The sequence below is a fragment of the Oncorhynchus masou genome, unplaced genomic scaffold, assembly GCF_036934945.1.
Source record: "Oncorhynchus masou masou isolate Uvic2021 unplaced genomic scaffold, UVic_Omas_1.1 unplaced_scaffold_1606, whole genome shotgun sequence".
In the NCBI taxonomy this organism is placed as follows: Eukaryota; Metazoa; Chordata; class Actinopteri; order Salmoniformes; family Salmonidae; genus Oncorhynchus; species Oncorhynchus masou.
The window spans coordinates 56257-80297 of record NW_027006150.1 but is presented as its reverse complement, the minus strand read 5'-3'; the positions used below and the strand labels follow the sequence as shown (position 1 = coordinate 80297).

The following is a 24041-nucleotide window of genomic DNA, read 5'->3' as shown; positions in this document are numbered from 1 at the left end:
AGAGTAGAGGACTGTAGAAGACTAAACAGTAGAGGACTGTAGAAGACTAAACAGTAGAGTAGAGGACTGTAGAAGACTAAACAGTAGAGAACTGTAGAAGACTAAACCATAGAGGACTGTAGAAGACTAAACAGTAGAGAACTGTAGAAGACTAAACAGTAGAGGACTGTAGAAGACTAAACAGTAGAGTAGAGGACTGTAGAAGACTAAACAGTAGAGGAAGACTAAACAGTAGAGGACTGTAGAAGACTAAACAGTAGAGGACTGTAGAAGACTAAACAGTAGAGGACTGTAGAAGACTAAACAGTAGAGAACTGTAGAAGACTAAACAGTAGAGGACTGTAGAAGACTAAACAGTAGAGTAGAGGACTGTAGAAGACTAAACAGTAGAGGACTGTAGAAGACTAAACAGTAGAGGACTGTAGAAGACTAAACAGTAGAGGACTGGACTGTAGAAGACTAAACAGTAGAGGACTGTAGAAGACTAAACAGTAGAGGACTGTAGAAGACTAAACAGTAAACTGTAGTAAACAGAGAAGACTAAACAGAGAGACTGTAGAAGACTAAACAGTAGAGGACTGTAGAAGACTAAACAGTAGAGTAGAGGACTGTAGAAGACTAAACAGTAGAGTAGAGGACTGTAGAAGACTAAACAGTAGAGGACTGTAGAAGACTAAACAGTAGAGGACTGTAAGAAGACTAAACAGTAGAGGACTGTAGAAGACTAAACAGTAGAGGACTGTAGAAGACTAAACAGTAGAGGACTGTAGAAGACTAAACAGTAGAGGACTGTAGAAGACTAAACAGTAGAGTAGACTGTAGAAGACTAAACAGTAGAGGACTGTAGAAGACTAAACAGTAGAGGAGGACTGTAGAAGACTAAACAGTAGAGTAGAGACTGTAGAAGACTAAACAGTAGAACTGACTAAACAGTAGAGTAGAGGACTGTAGAAGACTAAACAGTAGAGGACTGTAGAAGACTAAACAGTAGAGTAGAGGACTGTAGAAGACTAAACAGTAGAGAGGACTGTAGAAGACTAAACAGTAGAGGACTGTAGAAGACTAAACAGTAGAGGACTGTAGAAGACTAAACAGTAGAGAACTGTAGAAGACTAAACCGTAGAGGACTGTAGAAGACTAAACCGTAGAGGACTGTAGAAGACTAAACAGTAGAGAACTGTAGAAGACTAAACAGTAGAGGACTGTAGAAGACTAAACAGTAGAGTAGAGGACTGTAGAAGACTAAACAGTAGAGGACTGTAGAAGACTAAACAGTAGAGTAGAGGACTGTAGAAGACTAAACAGTAGAGGACTGTAGAAGACTAAACAGTAGAGGACTGTAGAAGACTAAACAGTAGAGGACTGTAGAAGACTAAACAGTAGAGTAGAGGACTGTAGAAGACTAAACAGTAGAGGACTGTAGAAGACTAAACAGTAGAGGACTGTAGAAGACTAAACAGTAGAGGACTGTAGAAGACTAAACAGTAGAGGACTGTAGAAGACTAAACAGAGGACTAGAAGACTAAACAGTAGAGTAGAGGACTGTAAACAGAAGACTGTAAAGACTAAACAGTAGAGGACTGTAGAAGACTAAACAGTAGAGACTGTAGAAGTACTAAACAGTAGAGGACTGTAGAAGACTAAACAGTAGAGAACTGTAGAAGACTAAACAGTAGAGGACTGTAGAAGACTAAACAGTAGAGAAGGACTGTAGAAGACTAAACAGTAGAGGACTGTAGAAGACTAAACAGTAGAGTAGAGGACTGTAGAAGACTAAACAGTAGAGGACTGTAGAAGACTAAACAGTAGAGTAGACTGTAGAAGACTAAACAGTAGAGAACTGTAGAAGACTAAACAGTAGAGGACTGTAGAAGACTAAACAGTAGAGTGTAGAAGACTAAACAGTACTGTAGAAGACTAAACAGTAGAGTAGAGGACTGTAGAAGACTAAACAGTAGAGGACTGTAGAAGACTAAACAGTAGAGGACTGTAGAAGACTGTAGAAGACTAAACAGTAGAGGACTGTAGAAGACTAAACAGTAGAGGACTGTAGAAGACTAAACAGTAGAGTAGAGGACTGTAGAAGACTAAACAGTAGAGTAGAGGACTGTAGAAGACTAAACAGTAGAGTAGAGGACTGTAGAAGACTAAACAGTAGAGGACTGTAGAAGACTAAACAGTAGAGAACTGTAGAAGACTAAACAGTAGAGGACTGTAGAAGACTAAACAGTAGAGGACTGTAGAAGACTAAACAGTAGAGGACTGTAGAAGACTAAACAGTAGAGTAGAGGACTGTAGAAGACTAAACAGTAGAGGACTGTAGAAGACTAAACAGTAGAGGACTGTAGAAGACTAAACAGTAGAGGACTGTAGAAGACTAAACAGTAGAGTAGAGGACTGTAGAAGACTAAACAGTAGAGTAGAGGACTGTAGAAGACTAAACAGTAGAGGACTGTAGAAGACTAAACAGTAGAGTAGAGGACTGTAGAAGACTAAACAGTAGAGTAGAGGACTGTAGAAGACTAAACAGTAGAGGACTGTAGAAGACTAAACAGTAGAGGACTGTAGAAGACTAAACAGTAGAGGACTGTAGAAGACTAAACAGTAGAGGACTGTAGAAGACTAAACAGTAGAGGACTGTAGAAGACTAAACAGTAGAGGACTGTAAGAAGACTAAACAGTAGAGGACTGTAAGAAGACTAAACAGTAGAGGACTGTAAGAAGACTAAACAGTAGAGGACTGTAAGAAGACTAAACAGTAGAGTAGAGGACTGTAGAAGACTAAACAGTAGAGGACTGTAGACGACTAAACAGTAGAGGACTGTAGAAGACTAAACAGTAGAGGACTGTAGAAGACTAAACAGTAGAGGACTGTAGAAGACTAAACAGTAGAGGACTGTAGAAGACTAAACAGTAGAGGACTGTAGAAGACTAAACAGTAGAGGACTGTAGAAGACTAAACAGTAGAGTAGAGGACTGTAGAAGACTAAACAGTAGAGGACTGTAGAAGACTAAACAGTAGAGGACTGTAGAAGACTAAACAGTAGAGGACTGTAGAAGACTAAACAGTAGAGGACTGTAGAAGACTAAACAGTAGAGGACTGTAGAAGACTAAACAGTAGAGGACTGTAGAAGACTACACAGTAGAGTAGAGGACTGTAGAAGACTAAACAGTAGAGGACTGTAGAAGACTAAACAGTAGAGGACTGTAGAAGACTAAACAGTAGAGTAGAGGACTGTAGAAGACTAAACAGTAGAGGACTGTAAGAAGACTACACAGTAGAGTAGAGGACTGTAGAAGACTAAACAGTAGAGTAGAGGACTGTAGAATACTAAACCGTAGAGGACTGTAGAAGACTAAACAGTAGAGTATGCCCTATGTTTGTGTTGTAATGTCTTCATATTAGGTCTAATGTCAGGTCCTTGTCTCTGTTTCAGACCCTCTGTGTTCCTATGACTGCTGGAGTGCTGACAGGAGCTGTTTCTGTGGATTACTTGGAACACACACACACACACACACACACCCACCCTTGCTGTACACCTCTCTGGTCAAGATGAGAGGCCTCCTGCTGATTACCATTCTCCTCCTGCCGGTGGTGAGTAAACCAGGACACACAGTGGAGAAGGACTGGATAGGACACGCAGTGGAGAAGGACTGGATAGGACACGCAGTGGAGAAGGACTGGATAGGACACGCAGTGGAGAAGGACTGGATAGGACACACAGTGGAGAAGGACTGGATAGGACACACAGTGGAGAAGGACTGGATAGGACACACAGTGGAGAAGGACTGGATAGGACACACAGTGGAGAAGGACTGGATAGGACACACAGTGGAGAAGGACTGGATAGGACACACAGTGGAGAAGGACTGGATAGGACACAGTGGAGAAGGACTGGATAGGACACACAGTGGAGAAGGACTGGATAGGACACACAGTGGAGAAGGACTGGATAGGACACACAGTGGAGAAGGACTGGATAGGACACAGTGGAGAAGGACTGGATAGGACACAGTGGAGAAGGACTGGATAGGACACAGTGGAGAAGGACTGGATAGGACACAGTGGAGAAGGACTGGATAGGACACACAGTGGAGAAGGACTGGATAGGACACACAGTGGAGAAGGACTGGATAGGACACACAGTGGAGAAGGACTGGATAGGACACACAGTGGAGAAGGACTGGATAGGACACACAGTGGAGAAGGACTGGATAGGACACACAGTGGAGAAGGACTGGATAGGACACACAGTGGAGAAGGACTGGATAGGACACACAGTGGAGAAGGACTGGATAGGACACAGTGGAGAAGGACTGGATAGGACACAGTGGAGAAGGACTGGATAGGACACGCAGTGGAGAAGGACTGGATAGGACACGCAGTGGAGAAGGACTGGATAGGACACGCAGTGGAGAAGGACTGGATAGGACACGCAGTGGAGAAGGACTGGATAGGACACGCAGTGGAGAAGGACTGGATAGGACACGCAGTGGAGAAGGACTGGATAGGACACGCAGTGGAGAATCTGACTGGTTGCTGGCTGACTGGAAGGCTGACTGACAGGTTGGATGGCTGGTTGGCTGGCTGACTGGAAGGCTGACTGCCTGGTTTGCTGACTAATTGGTTGACTGGCCGGCTGGTTGGCTGGCTGGCTGGTTACCTGCTTCTTGGCAAATAGCAAACTGTTTTTTATAAATAGACAGATGACGTTAACAACAGCTACACATTTCAAGTCAATTTGAATTTACTCCGTGTGTGTGTGTGTGTGTGTGTGTGTGTGTGTGTGTGTGTGTGTGTGTGTGTGTGTGTGTGTGTGTGTGTGTGTGTGTGTGTGTGTGTGTGTGTGTGTGTGTGTGTGTGTGTGTGTGTGTGTGTGTGTGTGTGTGTGTGTGTGTGTGTGTGTGTGTGTGTGTGTGTGTGTGTGTGTGTGTGTGTGTGTGTGTGAGAGAGTTCCAGGTGTGCTCCATGTATTCCGAGAACTCCGACTGTGTGGTCAAAAGACAGCAGGAGAGATGTATGGAGAGGATCGCCCTGCACAACCTAACACACTACCTGGATAATGGTAGGACTGTGTGTGTGTTTGTGCTTGCATGTGTATAATCACTCTCCTCTGAGTGTCTCATCCTCCTCCACACTCTCCAGGTGGCATTGTCTCTCTTTCACATGTTTCCTTATCAAGGAACTCTGGGAGGACAAATCTGGAAACAATCATGGGAGAGGAAAGGATGGTGGAGAAGAGAGGATGGGAGAGGAGGAGAGGATGATGGGAGAGAGAGGATTGGATGGGAGAGAGGATTGGAGAGGAGAGAGGATTGGAAAGGATGGGAGAGAGAGGATTGGAGAGGAGAGAGGATTGGAGAGAGAGAAATGGAGAGGATTGGAAAGGATGGGAGAGGAGAGGATGGGAGAGAGGATTGGAGAGAGAGAGAGGATTGGAGAGGAGAGAGGATTGGAGAGGAGAGAGGATTGGAAAGGATGGGAGAGAGAGGATTGGAGAGGAGAGAGGATTGGAGAGAGAGGATTGGAGAGGAGAGAGGATTGGAAAGGATGGGAGAGGAGAGGATTGGAGAGGAGAGAGGATTGGAGAGGATGGGAGAGGAGAGGATGGGAGACGAGAGGATGGTGGAGGAGAGAGGATTGGAGAGGTTGAGAGAGGAGAGGATGGTGGAGAAGAGGATGGGAGAGGACAGGATGGGAGGGGAGAGAATGGTAGAGGATAGAGAAGAGAGGATGGGAGGGGAGAGGAGAGGAGAGGATGGGAGAGGACAAGGTGGGAGAGGAGAGGATGGTGGAGAAGAGGAGAGGATTGGAGAGGAGAGGATGGTGGAGAAGAGGAGAGGATTGGAAAGGAAAAGATGGGAGGGGAGAGGATGGTGGAGGAGAGGATTGGAGAGGAGGCTGGGAGAGGAAAGGATGGGAGTGGAGAGGCGAGGATGGCGGAGAAACGAATGGGAGAGGAGAGGCGAGGATGGCGGAGAAACGAATGGGAGAGGAGAGGCGAGGATGGTGGAGAAACGAATGGGAGAGGAGGGGCGAGGATGGTGGAGAAACGAATGGGAGAGGAGAGGGTGGGAAAGGAGAGGATGGTGGAGGAGAGGATGGGAAAGGAGAGGATGGTGGAGGAGAGGATGGGAAAGGAGAGGATGGTGGAGGAGAGGATGGGAAGGAGAGGATGGTGGAGGAGAGGATGGGAAAGGAGAGGATGGTGGAGGAGTGGATTGGAAAGGAAAAGATGGGAGGGGAGAGGATGGTGGAGGAGAGGAGAGAGAGGATTGGAGAGGAGGCTGGGAGAGGAAAGGATGGGAGTGGAGGACATGGTGGTGAAAAGGATGGGAGAGGAGAGGCGAGGATGGCGGAGAAACGAATGGGAGAGGAGAGGCGAGGATGGTGGAGAAACGAATGGGAGAGGAGGGGCGAGGATGGTGGAGAAATGAATGGGAGAGGAGAGGGTGGGAAAGGAGAGGATGGTGGAGGAGAGGATGGGAAAGGAGAGGATGGTGGAGGAGAGGATGGGAAAGGAGAGGATGGTGGAGGAGAGGATGGTGGAGGAGAGGATGGGAAAGGAGAGGATGGTGGAGGAGAGGATGGGAAAGGAGAGGATGGTGGCGGAGAGGATGGGATAGGAGAGGATGGTGGAGGAGAGGATGGGAAAGGAGATGATGGGAAAGGAGAGGATGGTGGGAGAGGATGGGAAAGGAGAGGATGGTGGAGGAGAGGATGGGAAAGGAGAGGATGGTGGAGGAGAGGATGGGAAAGGAGAGGATGGTGGAGGAGAGGATGGGAAAGGAGAGGATGGTGGAGGAGAGGATGGGAAAGGAGAGGATGGTGGAGGGAGAGGATGGGAAAGGAGGGTGGAGGAGAGGATGGGAAAGGAGGATGGTGGAGGAGAGGATGGGAAAGGAGAGGATGGTGGAGGAGAGGATGGGAAAGGAGATGATGGTGGAGGAGAGGATGGTGGAGGAGAGGAGAGGATTGGAGAGGAGAGGATGGTGGAGAAGAGGAGAGGATTGGAGAGGAGAGGATGGTGGAGGAGAGGATGGGAAAGGAGATGATGGGAAAGGAGAGGATGGTGGAGGAGAGGATGGGAAAGGAGAGGATGGTGGAGGAGAGGATGGGAAAGGAGAGGATGGTGGAGGAGAGGATGGGAAAGGAGATGATGGGACAGGAGAGGATGGTGGAGGAGAGGATGGTGGAGAAGAGTAGAGGATTGGAGAGGAGAGGATGGTGGAGAAGAATAGAGGATTGGAAAGGAAAAGATGGGAGGGGAGAGGATGGTGGAGGAGAGGAGAGAGAGGATTGGAGAGGAGGCTGGGAGAGGAAAGGATGGGAGTGGAGAGCATGGTGGAGAAAAGGATGGGAGAGGAGAGGCGAGGATGGTGGAGAAACGAATGGGAGAGGAGGGGTGAGGATGGTGGAGAAACGAATGGGAGAGGAGAGGGTGGGAAAGAAGAGGATGGTGGAGGAGAGGATGGGAAAGGAGAGGATGGTGGAGGAGAGGATGGGAAAGGAGAGGATGGTGGAGGAGAGGATGGGAAAGGAGATGATGGGAAAGGAGAGGATGGTGGAGGAGAGGATGGTGGAGAAGAGGAGAGGATTGGAGGGGAGAGGATGGTGGAGAAGAGGATGGGAAAGGAGAGGATGGTGGAGGAGAGGATGGTGGAGGAGAGGATGGGAAAGGAGATGATGGGAAAGGAGAGGATGGTGGAGGAGAGGATGGGAAAGGAGAGGATGGTGGAGGAGAGGATGGGAAAGGAGAGGATGGTGGAGGAGAGGATGGGAAAGGAGAGGATGGGAAAGGAGAGGATGGGAAAGGAGATGATGGGAGAGGAGAGGATGGGAAAGGAGATGATGGTGGAGGAGAGGATGGGAAAGGAGAGGATGGTGGAGGAGAGGATGGGAAAGGAGAGGATGGTGGAGGAGAGGATGGGAAAGGAGAGGATGGGAAAGGAGAGGATGGTGGAGGAGAGGATGGGAAAGGAGAGGATGGGAAAGGAGATGATGGGAGAGGATGGTGGAGGAGAGGATGGGAAAGGAGAGGATGGGAAAGGAGAGGATGGTGGAGGAGAGGATGGGAAAGGAGATGATGGGAAAGGAGAGGATGGTGGAGGAGAGGATGGGAAAGGAGAGGGTGGTGGAGGAGAGGATGGGAAAGGAGAGGATGGTGGAGGAGAGGAGAGGATTGGAGAGCATGGTGGTGAAGAGGATGGGAGAGGAGAGCATAGTGGAGAGGAGAGGAGGGGAGAGGAGAGGATGGGATAGGAGAGGATGGAGAGGAGGATGGGAGATGAGAGGAAAGGGTGGGAGAAAAGAAGAGAGGACTGAGAGGAAAGGATGGTAGAGGAGGGGATGGGAGATGAGAGGAGAGGAAAGAATGGGGAGGCGAGAGGATGGTGGAGAGGAGAGGAAAGGATGAGAGGGGAGGGTGGTGGAGAACAGAGGATGGGACAGGAGAGCATGGTGGAGAACAGAGGATGGGACAGGAGAGCATGGGAGAGGAGAGGAGAGCAGAGGATGGGAGAGGAAAGTATGGGAGAGGAGAGAAAAGGATGAGATGAGAAAAGAGGACAGAGAGGAAAGAATGGGAGATGAGAGGAGAGGGTGGGAGAGGAGAGGACGGGAGAGGAGAAGGCGGGATGGAAGAGGAGAGGATGGGAGAGAAGAGACGAGGATATGAAAGAAGAGACGAGGATATGATCGGAGAAGAGAGACGAGGATATGATAGGAGAGAAGAGACGAGGATATGATCGGAGAGAAGAGACGAGGATATGATAGGAGAGAAGAGACGAGGATATGATAGGAGAGAAGAGACGAGGATATGATAGGAGAGAAGAGAAGAAGAGGATATGATAGGAGAGAAGAGACGAGGATATGATAGGAGAGAAGAGACGAGGATATGATAGGAGAGAAGAGACGAGGATATGATAGGAGAGAAGATAGAGAGAGAAGAGACGAGGATATGACCGGAGAGAAGAGAGCGAGGATATGACAGGAGAGAAGAGACGAGGATATGACAGGAGAGAAGAGACGAGGATATGACAGGAGAGAAGAGACGAGGATATGACAGGAGAGAAGAGGCGAGGATATGACAGGAGAGAAAGAGACGAGGATATGACAGGAGAGAAGAGACGAGGATATGACAGGAGAGAAGAGGCGAGGATATGACAGGAGAGAAGAGACGAGGATATGACAGGAGAGAAGAGACGAGGATATGACAGGAGAGAAGAGACGAGGATGTATGACCGGGAGAAGAAGAGAGAGGATATGACCGGAGAGAAGAGACGAGGATATGACCGGAGAGAAGAGACGAGGATATGACAGGAGAGAGAAGAGGCGAGGATATGACAGGAGAAGAGAGCGAGGATATGACAGGAGAGAAGAGACGAGGATATGATCGGAGAAAGAGACGAGGATATGACCGGAGAGAAGAGACGAGGATATGACAGGAGAGAAGAGACGAGGATATGACCGGAGAGAAGAGACGAGGATATGATCGGAGAGAATAGGAGAGGATTGGAGAGAAGAGACGAGGATATGACAGGAGAGAAGAGACGAGGATACGACAGGAGAGAAGAGACGAGGATATGATCGGAGAGAAGAGACGAGGATATGATCGGAGAGAAGAGACGAGGATATGATAGGAGAGAAGAGACGAGGATATGATAGGAGAGAAGAGACGAGGATATGACCGGAGAGAAGAGACGAGGATATGACAGGAGAGAAGAGACGAGGATATGACAGGAGAGAAGAGACGAGGATATGACCGGAGAGAAGAGACGAGGATATGATCGGAGAGAAGAGACGAGGATATGATCGGAGAGAAGAGACGAGGATATGATAGGAGAAGAAGACGAGGATATGATCGGAGAGAATAGACGAGGATATGACCGGAGAGAAGAGACGAGGATATGACAGGAGAGAAGAGACGAGGATATGACAGGAGAGAAGAGACGAGGATATGACCGGAGAGAAGAGATAGGATATGATCGGAGAGAATAGGAGAGGATTGGAGAGAAGAGACGAGGATATGACAGGAGAGAAGAGACGAGGATATGACAGGAGAGAAGAGACGAGGATATGATCGGAGAGAAGAGACGAGGATATGATCGGAGAGAAGAGACGAGGATATGATAGGAGAGAAGAGACGAGGATATGACAGGAGAGAAGAGACGGATATGACGGAGAGAAGAGACGGGATATGATAGAGAGAAGAGACGAGGATATGACCGGAGAGAAGAGACGAGGATATGACCGGAGAGAAGAGACGAGGATATGATCGGAGAGAAGAGACGAGGATATGACCGGAGAGAAGAGACGAGGATATGACAGGAGAGAAGAGACGAGGATATGACAGGAGAGAAGAGACGAGGATATGACCGGAGAGAAGAGACGAGGATATGACCGGAGAGAAGAGACGAGGATATGATAGGAGAGAAGAGACGAGGATATGATAGGAGAGAAGAGACGAGGATATGATCGGAGAGAAGAGACGAGGATATGATCGGAGAGAAGAGACGAGGATATGATAGGAGAGAAGAGACGAGGATATGACAGGAGAGAAGAGACGAGGATATGACCGGAGAGAAGAGACGAGGATATGATCGGAGAGAATAGGAGAGGATTGGAGAGAAGAGACGAGGATATGACAGGAGAAAGAGGCGAGGATATGACAGGAGAGAAGAGCGGGATATGATCGGAGAGAAGAGACGAGGATATGATCGGAGAGAAGAGACGAGGATATGATAGGAGAGAAGAGACGAGGATATGATAGGAGAGAAGAGACGAGGATATGATCGGAGAGAATAGGAGATATGACAGGAGAGAAGAGACGAGGATATGACAGGAGAGAAGAGACGGGATATGATCGAGAGAAGAGACGAGGATATGATCGGAGAGAAGAGACGAGATATGATAGGAGAGAAGAGACGAGGATATGATAGGAGAGAAGAGACGAGGATATGACCGGAGAGAAGAAGAGGATATGATAGGAGAGAAGAGACGAGGATATGATAGGAGAGAAGAGACGAGATATGACAGGAGAGAAGAGACGAGGATATGACCGGAGGAGAGACGAGGAGGAGGAGAAGAGACGAGGATATGATAGGAGAGAAAGAGACGGGATATGATAGGAAGAAGACGGGATATGATCGAAGAAGAGACGAGGATATGATCGGAGAGAAGAGACGAGGATATGATAGGAGAGAAGAGACGAGGATATGACAGGAGAGAAGAGACGAGGATATGACCGGAGAGAAGAGACGAGGATATGACCGAGAGAAGAGACGAGGATATGACAGGAGAGAAGAGACGAGGATATGATCGGAGAGAAGAGACGAGGATATGATAGGAGAGAAGAGACGAGGATATGATAGGAGAGAAGAGACGAGGATATGATCGGAGAGAAGAGACGAGGATATGACAGGAGAGAAGAGACGAGGATATGACAGGAGAGAAGAGACGAGGATATGACCGGAGAGAAGAGACGAGGATATGATCGGAGAGAATAGGAGAGGATTGGAGAGAAGAGACGAGGATATGACAGGAGAGAAGAGACGAGGATATGACAGGAGAGAAGAGACGAGGATATGATCGGAGAGAAGAGACGAGGATATGATCGGAGAGAAGAGACGAGGATATGATAGGAGAGAAGAGACGAGGATATGATAGGAGAGAAGAGACGAGGATATGACCGGAGAGAAGAGACGAGGATATGATAGGAGAGAAGAGACGAGGATATGACAGGAGAGAAGAGACGAGGATATGACCGGAGAGAAGAGACGAGGATATGATAGGAGAGAAGAGACGAGGATATGATAGGAGAGAAGAGACGAGGATATGATCGGAGAGAAGAGACGAGGATATGATCGGAGAGAAGAGACGAGGATATGATAGGAGAGAAGAGACGAGGATATGATAGGAGAGAAGAGACGAGGATATGATCGGAGAGAATAGGAGAGGATTGGACAGAAGTCTGACTCAGTCTGAAAGCAACCAATTTAAACAGGTTGAAGTTCAGATAATTTATCATGGTGTGTTTTAAAGGTCATTCTAAGAGCAGAGAAGCAGCAGTTGGGGTTGTCTCTGTGGTTCTGTATATCCAATTAAATGGTTTCTGTCTGTAGCTTAGTGCGGATGTTTATAGGAAGCCTGGGCTAAGATGATCACTTTATCCTGTTCTTATTGCCAAATCATAAAGAACCACAATGAATATCACTGACAGATACAGACTCTTGGATCTGATTTAGGTGTTTAAAACAAATTACAAATCCCAAGATGCATGTCGCTTCGGACAACAACAACAAAAAAGTGTCTGTTTTCACTGTTTCATACCCACAACTTTAACATCTGCATCTCTCCTCCTGTCTAGGGTCACTCTCCTGTCTAGGGCCACTCTCCTGTCTAGGGCCACTCTCCTGTCTAGGGCCACTCTCCTGTCTAGGGTCACTCTCCTGTCTAGGGCCACTCTCCTGTCTAGGGCCACTCTCCTGTCTAGGGCCACTCTCCTGTCTAGGGCCACTCTCCTGTCTAGGGCCACTCTCCTGTCTAGGGCCACTCTCCTGTCTAGGGTCACTCTCCTGTCTAGGGCCACTCTCCTGTCTAGGGCCACTCTCCTGTCTAGGGTCACTCTCCTGCCTATGGCAGTGCTACTGACTTCCTGTCTAGGGTCCTTCTCCTGTCTATGGCAGTGCTACTGACTTCCTGTCTAGGGCCACTCTCCTGTCTAGGGTCACTCTCCTGTCTAGGGTCACTCTCCTGTCTAGGGCCACTCTCCTGTCTAGGGTCACTCTCCTGTCTAGGGCCACTCTCCTGTCTAGGGTCACTCTCCTGTCTAGGGTCACTCTCCTGTCTAGGGTCACTCTCCTGTCTAGGGTCACTCTCCTGTCTAGGGATACTGTGAAATTGGCAATGAGGCCCTTTATCTACTGACCCAGAATCAGATGAGGCCCTTTATCTACTGACCCAGAGTCAGATGAAACCCTTTATCTACTGACCCAGAGTCAGATGAGGCCCTTTATCTACTGACCCAGAGTCAGATGAGGCCCTTTATCTACTGACCCAGAGTCAGATGAGGCCCTTTATCTACTGACCCAGAGTCAGATGAAACCCTTTATCTACTGACCCAGAGTCAGATGAGGCCCTTTATCTACTGACCCAGAGTCAGATGAGGCCCTTTATCTACTGACCCAGAGTCAGATGAAACCCTTTATCTACTGACCCAGAGTCAGATGAAACCCTTTATCTACTGACCCAGAGTCAGATGAAACCCTTTATCTACTGACCCAGAGTCAGATGAGGCCCTTTATCTACTGACCCAGAGTCAGATGAAACCCTTTACCTACTGACCCAGAGTCAGATGAAACCCTTTATCTACTGACCCAGAGTCAGATGAAGCCCTTTATCTACTGACCCAGAGTCAGATGAACTCGTGGAAACCACTTTTATGTCTCTGTGTCCAGTATGAAGGAAGTTGCAGGAACTAACTAATTGCTGGAGGTCTATGGGTATCTAGTAGATATGCATAGCGCTGACGCTTGTTAGCATTGAAACTACCTCTACCTTCCTTTACACAGAATCCTGAATCCTTATTCAGATCAACACTAGTCATTCCCCTCCAGAGGGATTGCATTATCACTTGTGTTAGTGGGTGTGTTAGTGGGAGTGTGTTAGTGGGTGTGTTAGTGGGAGTGTGTTAGTGGGTGTGTTAGTGGGTGTGTGTTTATGGGTGTGTTAGTGGGTGTGTGTTAGTGGGTGTGTGTTAGTGGGTGTGTTAGTGGGAGTGTGTTAGTGGGTGTGTTAGTGGGTGTGTGTTTATGGGTGTGTTAGTGGGTGTGTGTTAGTGGGTGTGTGTTAGTGGGTGTGTTAGTGGGTGTGTGTTAGTGGGTGTGTTAGTGGGAGTGTGTTTATGGGTGTGTTAGTGGGTGTGTGTTAGTGGGTGTGTTAGTGGGTGTGTTAGTGGGTGTGTGTTAGTGGGAGTGTGTTAGTGGGTGTGTTTATGGGTGTGTTAGTGTGTGTGTTTTAGTGGGTGTGTTAGTGGGAGTGTGTTAGTGGGAGTGTGTTAGTGGGAGTGTTAGTGGGAGTGTGTTAGTGTGTGTGTTAGTGTGTGTGTTAGTGGGAGTGTGTTAGTGGGAGTGTGTTAGTGGGTTTGTGTTAGTGGGTTTGTGTTTGTGGGTGTGTGTTTGTGGGTGTGTGTTTGTGGGTGTGTGTTTGTGGGTGTGTGTTAGTGGAAGTGTGTTAGTGGGTGTATTAGTGTGTGTGTTAGTGGGAGTGTGTTAGTGGGAGTGTGTTAGTGGGAGTGTGTTAGTGGGTGTGTGTTAGTGCGAGTTTGAGTTTATTTTTACAGGGACAGTGCACATTAATCAACATTTCAGTAAAAGTGCCGGTTTTAGCCAGCCGGCTAATTTTCAACCGCAGTCCCTGGGCAGGTTATTAAAAACAATTACAATATAGACAATAGCAACATAGAACAAGCAAGACATAGCAACATGGGACAAGCAAGACATAGCATACAGTTAGAGCAACATAGGACAAGCAAGACGTAGCATACAGACAGAGCAACATAGAACAAAAAGCAGCAAGACAAAATTCATAAAAGCAACAAAGTGTTTCCACACCTCACAAGCTACAGACAACATGGAAAGCGGCAACACACAGCTAGGGACCATGTTCACAAATCTGATTGACCTTTAGCCATGTCTTCAAGCATTTTGTGAAAGTGTGATATTTGGTGCAGTTATGTGTGTTTGATGGCAGTGTATTCCAGACATGGGAAGCTCTCACAGAGAATGCAGATTTACTAAAGGTGCTTTTCCTTAGGGGAACTATACAGTCACCTCTCATGGCAGACCTTGTGGATCTGCTGCCATATGTCTGGGTTTTCTGTTTAACAAAAATATTGAGTGGAGGGGGAGCCAGGCCATTAAGGATCTTGAATACAAGACATGCGTCGGTGTATTGCACAAGATTTTCCCAACTCAAGAGCTCATGCTTTCTAAGGATGTGACAATGATGATGGCTATTGGGCTTCCTATCAAGCACTTTGAGAGCCTGTTTGTAGACAGACTGAATAGGTTTTAATGTTGTACAGCAAGCTTGGGCCCAACTAGTCAAGCAGTATGTTAAGTGGGGGAGTATCATAGAGTTGAAGTACAGTTTTGCTACCTCTGTAGTCAAACAATTTCGTATAAATCGGAAATTAGCTAGGTTGAATTTAGTTATTTGAATTACCTTTTTCACATGCTTTTTAAAGAGAGGTTGGAATCAAGTATGATGCCAAGGTACTTAAAATCGGATACCACCTGGAGCTTCTCCCCTGACACATAGACATCTGGCTCAGTAGCATCTGTTGCCCTCTTTGTGAAAAACATGCAAACAGTTTTTTTCACATTGAGATGCAAACACGAGTCACTGAGCCACTTTGTAACCTGGACCATTACAGTAGTGAGTTCTTGTGCAGCTTGTTGTTTGCTCTTTGCATGCACATATATCACTGTATCATCTGCATACATTTGAACTTCAGACCCAGTACAGACAGAAGGCAGATCATTAATGTACAGGCTGAACAGGAGGGGCCCCAGTATTGACCCTTGGGGCACGCCCACATCATAGCTACGAGAGGGCGACAGCTCATTGCTCACTCTGACACACTGAGTTCTGCCTTCAAGGTATGATTTCATCCATCTCAAGGCATCAGGGGAAAAGTTGAACTTGGACAATTTTGTGATGAGAATCTCATGGTTAACAGTATCAAAAGCCTTCCTTAGGTCCAGAAACACAGCCCCAACAGCACCCCCTTTGTCCATCTTGGACTTCACATTTTCCAGAAGAAAGCAGTTGGCCGTTTCTGTGGAGTGTTTCGCTCTGAAGCCAAACTTCATGGAGTGTAATGTGAAGGGGCTGTTGTTGAGGTGGGCAATCAGTTGTTCTGCTACACACTTTTCAACAACCTTTGACACCACAGGTAGTATACTAATGGGCCTGTAGTTACTCACGTCAGCAGGGTCGCCTGATTTAAAGATGGCCGTTATTATGGCCGACTTCCATACCCTTGGAAACACACCGAGACCAATAGATGTGTTGGTGACCTTAGTAATGGGGCCAATGAGTGACTCTTTGTAGTTTTTAAGAAAGGTAGAGTCCATCCCAAACACATCTTTGGCTTTAGAGTTCTTTAGTGAGCTAATCACTTTGTTCACCTTTGACTCAGAAACCTCCCTTATGATGAAGACAGGTTGAGTGTCATTCACTAGCACTGAGCCCAAGAAACCAGTGGAGGGGTTCTGTGTCAGTGCCCTGACAGAGTCAATAAAGTAGGAATTGAAGGCTATTGCTATTTCGACTGCATCCTGTGTTAGATTGTTATTCACCATGATTTCTAGTCTTTTTGCAGTGTTACTATGGTCTTTCCCTGTTAACTTTTTTAGATTCTCCCATATCAATTTAGAATTTCCCTTTGCTTCACCAATTATGTTAATAAAAAGTTTGCCTTGGCCTGTCTGATTTCTTTCATCACCTTATTTCTCAACATGGTAAACCTACGTCTGTCATGCTCTAATTTAGATTGTAGGGCTATTTTTAGAGCATAATCTCGTTCTTTCATCAATTTCCAGATTTCTCCACATTTAGCCAAGGAAGAGTGCTCTTTTGGCCAGGTTTGGATTTGATTTGCTTTAGGAAGCCATTTATTGTAGTCTGGATTGTGGATAGAAAACCTGACTATCAGCTTCCACGTCTGTATAGGACAAGAGATCATTCCAGTTTATTCCCTTAATTGCTTTTTCAAAATAGTTTAATTCACTCTTAGGTATTCTGAGTTGATCCGGCTTTCTAACAGTAGAGAGGTTAAACCTGCTCTTAGAGAGCTTTCTGGCTATAAGTGTCAGATTATGATCAGACAGCCCAGTAACCATATTGAATGATTTAGTCACTCTCTCTGGTTTATTACTGAACACCAAATCAATCTGTGTTTTAGAGCAACAAGTCACCCTGGTTGGCCCTTTAACTAGCTGTGTAAGGTCAAAGGTATTAGTGATCCGTTTGAGGGTTTTCCTACAACACTTGTCTTCATAATTAATGTTAAAATCTCCCATTAAGATGACCTCTTTCCCAAAATCACATTCCCTAAGTGTGTGTTAGTGGGAGTGTGTTAGTGGGAGTGTGTTAGTGTGTGTGTTAGTGGGAGTGTGTGTGTTAGTGGGTGTGTTAGTGTGTGTGTGTTAGTGGGTGTGTGTTAGTGGGTGTGTGTTAGTGGGTGTGTGTTTATGGGTGTGTTAGTGGGTGTGTTAGTGGGTGTGTTAGTGGGTGTGTTTATGGGTGTGTTAGTGTGTGTGTGTTAGTGTGTGTGTTAGTGGGTGTGTTAGTGGTTGTGTTAGTGGGTGTGTTTATGGGTGTGTTAGTGGGAGTGTGTTAGTGGGTGTGTGTTAGTGGGTGTGTTAGTGGGTGTGTTTATGGGTGTGTTAGTGTGTGTGTGTTAGTGTGTGTGTGTTAGTGGGTGTGTGTTAGTGGGTGTGTGTTAGTGGGTGTGTGTTAGTGGGTGTGTGTTAGTGGGTGTGTTTATGGGTGTGTTTATGGGTGTGTTTATGGGTGTGTTAGTGTGTGTGTGTTAGTGTGTGTGTGTTAGTGGGTGTGTGTTTATGGGTGTGTTTATGGTTGTGTTAGTGGGTGTGTTAGTGGGTGTGTGTTAGTGGGTGTGTGTTAGTGGGTGTGTGTGTGTTAGTGGGTGTGTGTGTGTTAGTGGGTGTGTTTATGGGTGTGTTAGTGGGAGTGTGTTAGTGTGTGTGTGTTAGTGGGTGTGTTAGTGGGTGTGCCTGTGCGCGTGTGTTATTCACAGTGATAGTATAGACAGGTTTAATTGGTTAGCTCTGGGTCTGTCTGTCTGTCTGGCTCAGTGTGCTTCGCCCGTCTCGGGTCTTTAAAAGGTAATTGGCTTCATCCAGACCACCAGACAGAGATCCTGCTACTGTATGAGATACTGGATATACCCTGTGTGTTGCAGGCTGTCCGTGGATGTGGGACGACCTGGCTTGTTGGCAGGATGCAGCCGTAGGTGAAGTGGTATCAGTCAGATGCCCTGAAGTCTTTCATGACCTCCTGAGTCCTGACGATGGTTTGTAGCATGGCTTCTACTGTACTAATGATTCAAACAGTATGGCTTGGCTTGGTTGAAGTGCTATGGTATTCAGCATTTTGTAGATTGACGTGTGTGTGTGTGTGTGTGTGTGTGTGTGTGTGTGTGTGTGTGTGTGTGTGTGTGTGTGTGTGTGTGTGTGTGTTTTGTGTGTGTTTCAGAGATTGGTTGGATCAGTAGGAACTGTACAGCAGAGGGCTGGTCAGAAACATTTCCTCACTACGTTGACGCCTGTCTGTCAGACGATAACACCACCAGACCGGTAAGAACCTAGAAACGAACCTCTAGAACCTAGAACTAGATAGGTAAGAACCTAGAACCTAACCTCTAGAACATAGAACTAGACAGGTAAGAACCTAGAACCCAACCTTTAGAACATAGAACTAGACAGGTAATAACCTAGAACCTAACCTCTAGGACCTAGAACTAGACAGGTAAGAACCTAGAACCTAATATCTAGAACCTAGAACCAGACAGGTTCGAACCTAGAACATAACTTCTAGAACTAGACAGGTAAGAACCTAGAACCTAACCTCTAGAACCTAGAACTAGACAGGTAAGAACCTAGAACTAGACAGGTAAGAGCCTAGAACCCAACCTCTAGAACCTAGAACCAGACAGTTAATAACCTAGAACCCAACCTCTAGAACCTAGAACTAGACAGGTAAGAACCAAGAACCTAACCTCCTAGAATCTAGAACTAGACAGGTAAGAACCTAGAACCTAACTCCTAGAACCAGACAGGTATCAACATAGAAACTCTAAAACCTAGTATATAGACCCTAGAACAGGACCTTCTTTCACAATGTATACTTCCGTTGAACAGTGCAAACAGTAGAACCATGTGCTATTCTGTCTCTTCCAGGACATATACTATAACAGTGTCTCTCTGTCTCTTCCAGGACATATACTATGTTCTATAACAGTGTCTCTCTGTCTCTTCCAGGACATATACTATAACAGTGTCTCTCTGTCTCTTCCAGGACATATACTATAACAGTGTCTCTCTGTCTCTTCCAGGACATATACTATAACAGTGTCTCTCTGTCTCTTCCAGGACATATACTATAACAGTGTCTCTCTGTCTCTTCCAGGACATATACTATAACAGTGTCTCTCTGTCTCTTCCAGGACATGCACTATGTTCTATAACAGTGTCTCTCTGTCTCTTCCAGGACATGCACTATGTTCTATAATAGTGTCTCTCTGTCTCTTCCAGGACATATACTATAACAGTGTCTCTCTGTCTCTTCCAGGACATATACTATGTTCTATAACAGTGTCTCTCTGTCTCTTCCAGGACATATACTATAACAGTGTCTCTCTGTCTCTTCCAGGACATATACTATGTTCTATAACAGTGTCTCTCTGTCTCTTCCAGGACATATACTATAACAGTGTCTCTCTGTCTCTTCCAGGACATGCACTATGTTCTATAACAGTGTCTCTCTGTCTCTTCCAGGACATATACTATGTTCTATAACAGTGTCTCTCTGTCTCTTCCAGGACATATACTATAACAGTGTCTCTGTCTCTTCCAGGACATATACTATGTTCTATAACAGTGTCTCTCTGTCTCTTCCAGGACATATACTATAACAGTGTCTCTCTGTCTCTTCCAGGACATATACTATGTTCTATAACAGTGTCTCTCTGTCTCTTCCAGGACATATACTATAACAGTGTCTCTCTGTCTCTTCCAGGACATGCACTATGTTCTATAACAGTGTCTCTCTGTCTCTTCCAGGACATATACTATAACAGTGTCTCTCTGTCTCTTCCAGGACATATACTATGTTCTATAACAGTGTCTCTCTGTCTCTTCCAGGACATATACTATAACAGTGTCTCTCTGTCTCTTCCAGGACATATACTATAACAGTGTCTCTCTGTCTCTTCCAGGACATATACTATGTTCTATAACAGTGTCTCTCTGTCTCTTCCAGGACATATACTATAACAGTGTCTCTCTGTCTCTTCCAGGACATATACTATAACAGTGTCTCTCTGTCTCTTCCAGGACATATACTATGTTCTATAACAGTGTCTCTCTGTCTCTTCCAGGACATATACTATAACAGTGTCTCTCTGTCTCTTCCAGGACATATACTATGTTCTATAACAGTGTCTCTCTGTCTCTTCCAGGACATATACTATAACAGTGTCTCTCTGTCTCTTCCAGGACATGCACTATGTTCTATAACAGTGTCTCTCTGTCTCTTCCAGGACATATACTATAACAGTGTCTCTCTGTCTCTTCCAGGACATATACTATAACAGTGTCTCTCTGTCTCTTCCAGGACATATACTATAACAGTGTCTCTCTGTCTCTTCCAGGACATATACTATAACAGTGTCTCTCTGTCTCTTCCAGGACATATACTATGTTCTATAACAGTGTCTCTCTGTCTCTTCCAGGACATATACTATAACAGTGTCTCTCTGTCTCTTCCAGGACATATACTATAACAGTGTCTCTCTGTCTCTTCCAGGACATATACTATGTTCTATAACAGTGTCTCTCTGTCTCTTCCAGGACATATACTATAACAGTGTCTCTCTGTCTCTTCCAGGACATATACTATAACAGTGTCTCTCTGTCTCTTCCAGGACATATACTATAACAGTGTCTCTCTGTCTCTTCCAGGACATATACTATGTTCTATAACAGTGTCTCTCTGTCTCTTCCAGGACATATACTATAACAGTGTCTCTCTGTCTCTTCCAGGACATATACTATGTTCTATAACAGTGTCTCTTTGTCTCTTCCAGGACATGCACTATGTTCTATAACAGTGTCTCTCTGTCTCTTCCAGGACATATACTATAACAGTGTCTCTCTGTCTCTTCCAGGACATATACTATGTTCTATAACAGTGTCTCTCTGTCTCTTCCAGGACATATACTATAACAGTGTCTCTCTGTCTCTTCCAGGACATATACTATGTTCTATAACAGTGTCTCTCTGTCTCTTCCAGGACATATACTATAACAGTGTCTTTCTGTCTCTTCCAGGACATATACTATAACAGTGTCTCTCTGTCTCTTCCAGGACATATACTATAACAGTGTCTCTCTGTCTCTTCCAGGACATATACTATCACAGTGTCTCTCTGTCTCTTCCAGGACATATACTATAACAGTGTCTCTCTGTCTCTTCCAGGACATATACTATAACAGTGTCTCTCTGTCTTTTCCAGGACATGCACTATAACAGTGTCTCTCTGTCTCTTCCAGGACATATACTATAACAGTGTCTCTCTGTCTCTTCCAGGACATATACTATAACAGTGTCTCTCTGTCTCTTCCAGGACATGCACTATGTTCTATAACAGTGTCTCTCTGTCTCTTCCAGGACATATACTATAACAGTGTCTCTCTGTCTCTTCCAGGACATATACTATAACAGTGTCTCTCTGTCTCTTCCAGGACATATACTATAACAGTGTCTCTCTGTCTCTTCCAGGACATATACTATGTTCTATAACAGTGTCTCTCTGTCTCTTCCAGGACATATACTATAACAGTGTCTCTCTGTCTCTTCCAGGACATATACTATGTTCTATAACAGTGTCTCTCTGTCTCTTCCAGGACATATACTATAACAGTGTCTCTCTGTCTCTTCCAGGACATATACTATAACAGTGTCTCTCTGTCTCTTCCAGGACATATACTATAACAGTGTCTCTCTGTCTCTTCCAGGACATATACTATAACAGTGTCTCTCTGTCTCTTCCAGGACATATACTATGTTCTATAACAGTGTCTCTCTGTCTCTTCCAGGACATGCACTATGCGTCTGTGAAAGCTCTGTACACAGCAGGATACAGCACCTCTTTGGTCTCTCTCACCACCGCCATGACTATACTCTGCAGGTTCAGGTTAGATCTGGTCTCTCTCACCACCGCCATGACTATACTCTGCAGGTTCAGGTTAGATCTGGTCTCTCTCACCACCGCCATGACTATACTCTGCAGGTTCAGGTTAGATCTGGTCTCTCACCACCGCCATGACTATACTCTGCAGGTTCAGGTTAGATCTGGTCTCTCACCACCGCCATGACTATACTCTGCAGGTTCAGGTTAGATCTGGTCTCTCACCACCGCCATGACTATACTCTGCAGGTTCAGGTTAGATCTGGTCTCTCACCACCGCCATGACTATACTCTGCAGGTTCAGGTTAGATCTGGTCTCTCACCACCGCCATGACTATACTCTGCAGGTTCAGGTTAGATCTGGTCTCTCACCACCGCCATGACTATACTCTGCAGGTTCAGGTTAGATCTGGTCTCTCACCACCGCCATGACTATACTCTGCAGGTTCAGGTTAGATCTGGTCTCTCACCACCTCCATGACTATACTCTGCAGGTTCAGGTTAGATCTGGTCTCTCACCACCGCCATGACTATACTCTGCAGGTTCAGGTTAGATCTGGTCTCTCACCACCGCCATGACTATACTCTGCAGGTTCAGGTTAGATCTGGTCTCTCACCACCGCCATGACTATACTCTGCAGGTTCAGGTCAGATCTGGTCTCTCACCACCGCCATGACTATACTCTGCAGGTTCAGGTTAGATCTGGTCTCTCTCACCACTGCCATGACTATACTCTGCAGGTTCAGGTTAGATCTGGTCTCTCACCACCTCCATGACTATACTCTGCAGGTTCAGGTTAGATCTGGTCTCTCTCACCACCGCCATGACTATACTCTGCAGGTTCAGGTTAGATCTGGTCTCTCTCACCACCGCCATGACTATACTCTGCAGGTTCAGGTTAGATCTGGTCTCTCACCACCGCCATGACTATACTCTGCAGGTTCAGGTTAGATCTGGTCTCTCTCACCACCGCCATGACTATACTCTGCAGGTTCAGGTTAGATCTGGTCTCTCTCACCACCGCCATGACTATACTCTGCAGGTTCAGGTCAGATCTGGTCTCTCACCACCGCCATGACTATACTCTGCAGGTTCAGGTTAGATCTGGTCTCTCACCACCGCCATGACTATACTCTGCAGGTCCAGGTTAGATCTGGTCTCTCTCACCACTGCCATGACTATACTCTGCAGGTTCAGGTTAGATCTTGTCTCTCACCACCGCCATGACTATACTCTGCAGGTTCAGGTTAGATCTGGTCTCTCACCACCGCCATGACTATACTCTGCAGGTTCAGGTTAGATCTGGTCTCTCACCACCGCCATGACTATACTCTGCAGGTTCAGGTTAGATCTGGTCTCTCTCACCACCGCCATGACTATACTCTGCAGGTTCAGGTTAGATCTGGTCTCTCACCACCGCCATGACTATACTCTGCAGGTTCAGGTTAGATCTGGTCTCTCTCACCACCGCCATGACTATACTCTGCAGGTTCAGGTTAGATCTGGTCTCTCTCACCACCGCCATGACTATACTCTGCAGGTTCAGGTCAGATCTGGTCTCTCACCACCGCCATGACTATACTCTGCAGGTTCAGGTTAGATCTGGTCTCTCACCACCTCCATGACTATACTCTGCAGGTTCAGGTTAGATCTGGTCTCTCACCACCGCCATGACTATACTCTGCAGGTTCAGGTCAGATCTGGTCTCTCACCACCGCCATGACTATACTCTGCAGGTTCAGGTTAGATCTGGTCTCTCTCCACCGCCATGACTATACTCTGCAGGTTCAGGTTAGATCTGGTCTCTCACCACCGCCATGACTATACTCTGCAGGTTCAGGTTAGATCTGGTCTCTCTCACCACCGCCATGACTATACTCTGCAGGTTCAGGTTAGATCTTGTCTCTCACCACCGCCATGACTATACTCTGCAGGTTCAGGTTAGATCTGGTCTCTCTCACCACCGCCATGACTATACTCTGCAGGTTCAGGTTAGATCTGGTCTCTCTCACCACCGCCATGACTATACTCTGCAGGTT

General features: G+C 46.4%; 1 protein-coding gene across 2 annotated transcripts in view; it reads left to right on the top strand.

Moving 5' to 3' along the window:
- LOC135531499 (pituitary adenylate cyclase-activating polypeptide type I receptor-like) overlaps positions 1-24041 on the top strand; it is a 97839-nt gene that overhangs the window by 17947 nt on the left and 55851 nt on the right. For both annotated transcript variants that reach the window (XM_064959528.1, XM_064959527.1), the window contains exons 2-6: positions 3439-3596; positions 4962-5067; positions 17995-18105; positions 18288-18388; positions 21910-22007. In XM_064959528.1, coding sequence (XP_064815600.1) covers positions 3555-3596; positions 4962-5067; positions 17995-18105; positions 18288-18388; positions 21910-22007 — 458 coding nt within the window. In that variant the 5' untranslated portion in view covers positions 3439-3554. The remainder of the gene's footprint in view (positions 1-3438; positions 3597-4961; positions 5068-17994; positions 18106-18287; positions 18389-21909; positions 22008-24041) is intronic.